Below are 4,596 nucleotides of genomic sequence, written 5' to 3'. Positions count from 1 at the left end.
TCACTGACACCCTCCCACGTACGGGGCAAGGTTCTGGATTCGAATGATTTCAAGGTCAAAGGTGTCAGGTCCATGTAAGAGATCTTCTACCGCCTCCATTTTCGAAGAGCCACCTGGCGCGAAGTGCATTAACTGTAATGTGACCAAAAAAGAAGTCATTGAAAGTCCATTCTTAAGGACGATAACCATCACAATTGCTACAACAAACTACAGTGGGTGAGATAATTCGGTGTAACACACCATTTTACATTAATTAGTAAAAAGAATGGTGTGTCAGCCTGATGTAGTCAGAAGTGATGCATGAAAAGACATTTACCACTTAGCACAAGGAATGAAAAGACAAACCTAGAAACCAAATCAGGGGATTAATGAAGTGTGCAAGAAGGTTTACCTCAACTGGAAGGCTTGCTAGAGTTCTGAAACATGCCGCCCGTTGACCTGCGTTCAGAATGCCCATGTCTCTCTTAAACATCTGTCTCATCTTCTTGTCAAACTCAGCTGTTGTTAAATCTGAAATGTAAGCATGAATAGGATAACATACATGAGTCTGGAATAGGAACATTAAGGTTTTATTCACAAAGCATGCACAGGACTGTGCATTTTGATCCTTTGTGGGAAGCTGCCTAATTCATAGTATATTTAACACCTTTGACTGTTCTTTACTACAACCTCGTCCCTGTCACCACATGTTACAGCAAGTTAGTACTGGACATACAGGAATCCTGGAACTAATTAACATTCGATGCTTAGGTGCTTTCAAGATTCCTACCACAAAGTCCAGATTGTCAGCTATTTTTTATTTTGGAGATAATCATGTAGTCAGGTTTATGGACTCTGACACGCCACGATTGTTTGAACCAGATGGATTTATGATCATTTAAAACCTGACTGGTCAGAATAAAATCCACATCTTTATTATCTCCTTGACAAACAACACAAGTGTACACCTGTAAATGTTGATATTACTTTGTGTGCTGATATATCGAAAGTTCAATGTATAACTAAATGAGCAGCAGTGCTACCGCGCTATTATTCCTGGACAAAGATTATATGCGCTAGAAGAGCTGCTGCATTTATCCCCCTTTTAAACCAACATATACAGTAGCTAGAAAAGGTTTTCTGCAGTTGAGTTAACCCATGTGATGCTGTATGTATAGTGACGCGCTAATCATATATGCTTAACTATATGATAATACTTGTAACAGTATGATAATACTTACTTGTGACTATATGATAATACTTGTAACAACATGATAATACTTACTTGTAACTTTATGATAATACGTACTTGTAACTATATGATAATACTTGAAACAGTATGATAATACTAACTAGTAACTATATGATAATACTTACTTGTAACTATATGATAATACGTACTTGTAACTATATGATAATACTTCCTTGTGACTATCTGATAATACTAACTTGTAACTATATGATAATACTTGTAACTATATGATAATACTTACTTGTAACTATATGATAATACTTACATGTAACTATAAAATGATACTTACTTGTAACTAGATGATAATACTTTCTTGTAACTATATGATAATACTTGTAACTATATGATAATACTTACATGTAACTATATGATAATACTAACTTGTAACTATATGATAATACTTGTAACTATATGATGATACTTACATGCAACTATATGATGATACTAACTTGTAACTATATGATAATACTTACTTGTAACTATATGATAATTCTTACTGGTAACTATATGATAATACTTACTTGTAACTATGTGATAATACTTACATGTAACTATATGATAATACTAACTTGTAACTATATGTTAATTCTTACTGGTAACTATATGATAATACTTACTTGTAACTATATGATAATACTTACTTGTGAATATATGATAATACTTACTGGTAACTTTATGATAATACTAACTTGTAACTATATGATAATACTTACTTGTAACTATATGATAATACTAACTTGTAACTATATGATAATACTTACTTGTAACTATATGATAATACTTACTTGTAACTAGATGATAATACTTACTTGTAACTAGATGATAATACCTACTTGTAACTAGATGATAATACTTACTTGTAACTAGATGATAATACTTACTTGTAACAATATGATAATACTTACTTGTGACTATATGATAATACTTACTTGTAACTATATGTTAATACTTACTTGTAGATATATGATAATACATACTTGTAACTATATGATAATACTTACATGTAACTATACGATAATACTTACTTGTAACTATATGATAATACTTGTAACTATATGATAATACTTACTTGTAACTATATGATAATACTTACATGTAACTATAAGATGATACTTACTTGTAACTAGATGATAATACTTTCTTGTAACTAGATGATAATACTTGTAACTATATGATAATACTTACATGTAACTATATGATAATACTAACTTGTAACTATATGATAATACTTGTAACTATATGATGATACTTACATGCAACTATATGATGATACTTACTTGTAACTATATGATAATACTTACTTGTAACTATATGATAATTCTTACTGGTAACTATATGATAATACTTACTTGTAACTATGTGATAATACTTACATGTAACTATATGATAATACTAACTTGTAACTATATGTTAATTCTTACTGGTAACTATATGATAATACTTACTTGTAACTATATGATAATACTTACTTGTGAATATATGATAATACTTACTGGTAACTTTATGAAAATACTAACTTGTAACTATATGATAATACTTACTTGTAACTATATGATAATACTAACTTGTAACTATATGATAATACTTACTTGTAACTATATGATAATACTTACTTGTAACAATATGATAATACTTACTTGTAACTATATGTTAATACTTACTTGAAGATATATGATAATACATATTGTAACTATATGATAATACTTACTTGTAACTATACGATAATACTTACTTGTAACTATATGATACAACTTACATGTAAAGATCTATATGTAAGCGCTTAACTGCCAGACATACCTTTGACATGAAATATTTGCTTGCCAAGAAGTAAGTGCTCATCATCCTCGAGAGACATATCATAAAAGTCTCTGGACATATTGACCCCAAGTTCCCGGGCGTAGTCACTGCAGCGGTACACTGGGGTTGTCTTCACCTCATAGCCCTTTCGTGACAGAAAGCTTGTCAACTGTGGCCAGCTGCAAGCTTTCTCAACAACAAAAACTGAAATTAACAGATATTTGTTTTCTTATCAAATATGAAGTTGGGGAAACATGTTACTTAACAAGAAAGGACAAATATTCTATTTATTTTGTATTTCCTTACTAATATTCATCATATTCTAAAAGCCTTTGTGTCTTTGAAGCTGACTGAAGTTCCGGCATGAAGTTTTATTTCACTCAAGAGAGATACCATTTTATCAGTCAAATGCAATATTTCACCACTGACTACAAACTAATGTGCATGCACAGACAAGGATACTTCATCTCTGGATGATGAAAGAACAAAATCATATGTCCTTCAAGATTGATATCGATTTGCGTGGATTGGGCGTTGCCATATAGTTTCAGAATTTAGAAACATATTCTGTTTAGCGAATAGTTTGTTATGAAGAAACATACAACAAATAGTTCATAATCAGACTTACCAAAAAATAACTTTGAGTTCCCGAGTTCCTGTTAAACATAGTGCAATTTATTAATCTATGCGTGTAAATGATTAAAGTGGGAGATTGAATGTTGAACACTATTTCACCAAACGGTGTCCGCCCGATCAAATAAAGAAGTCTGTTAGGACAAGCAGCGTGGTTGTTCGTCTAAGATTAACAGAATGTTTTGTTGCAACCAATAACAAAATATTGATGATAAGAATTTTACGAACCTTAAATGAAAATAGAACTTTGATGTCAGTTAGACCCTCCACTGTTGTCTTAATCTGCAATATGTCTGCCGTCTCGTCCCTCCCCTCCTTAGGAGGAAGGGTGATGTCAACTCTGTACAGGAGGGCGTCTCTATCATCATCGGAGCTGAGAACCGACCAGGGGAGACACGACAGGGTGAGGAGACCAACGAGGAGCATGACCATTGTTGTAAAGTCGTTCTGCCCTCAACTTCTGGCTACGGACAAATACATTTTTTGTTGTAATATCAGTGGGTTGCCTGGCCCAGATTCGATGATTTACACGGCGGCGTCAAATAACTGGAATATTGTGGAGTGTGGTATAAAACACACAAAAAGACGAGAATCACTCAAGCAGCAGTCAAGCTTACTCGGCTTACTGCTTCTGAATAATCTGAAACACATTGTCAGTGACACTCGTGTGGTAAGGGATAGTTGTCAAGATGAATCTCCTATACTGTTACAGTGTATAAACTATCGAGATGTATCCATCACGTACAGATCGCGATGTATTGTCGCTTAATGTCGTTTAATGTATTGATGTTACAAGACATTATCAGTCCTGTCAACGTAACGTACATACACTCTAATCACGTTTGTGACGTCTTCTGCGCTCTTTATGCCGTCTCACATTTGCTCTCAGTCTGTCTGTCTGTCTGTCTGTCTTGGCTCTGTGGAGAACGTTTGAT

The 4,596-nt window shown here is 33.0% G+C and overlaps 1 protein-coding gene across 1 annotated transcript; it reads right to left on the bottom strand.

Annotated features, from left to right (window-relative positions):
- LOC139460540 (uncharacterized) lies at positions 1 to 4,147 on the bottom strand. Its single transcript, XM_071242008.1, has 5 exons — positions 3,890 to 4,147; positions 3,657 to 3,684; positions 3,029 to 3,232; positions 392 to 510; positions 1 to 132 (listed from the first exon to the last, which is right to left on the bottom strand). The coding sequence occupies exons 1-5, from the start codon at positions 4,091 to 4,093 to the stop codon at positions 1 to 3; spliced, it is 687 nt and encodes a 228-aa protein (XP_071098109.1). The 5' UTR covers positions 4,094 to 4,147.
- Between the last annotated feature and the right edge of the window lie 449 nt (positions 4,148 to 4,596).

Source organism: Haliotis cracherodii, unplaced genomic scaffold (assembly GCF_022045235.1).
Source record: "Haliotis cracherodii isolate W230 unplaced genomic scaffold, xgHalCrac1.p SCAF_14, whole genome shotgun sequence".
Taxonomy (NCBI): Eukaryota; Metazoa; Mollusca; class Gastropoda; order Lepetellida; family Haliotidae; genus Haliotis; species Haliotis cracherodii.
Note: the sequence above shows the minus strand (reverse complement) of the source record. Positions and strands in the feature narration are given on the sequence as shown.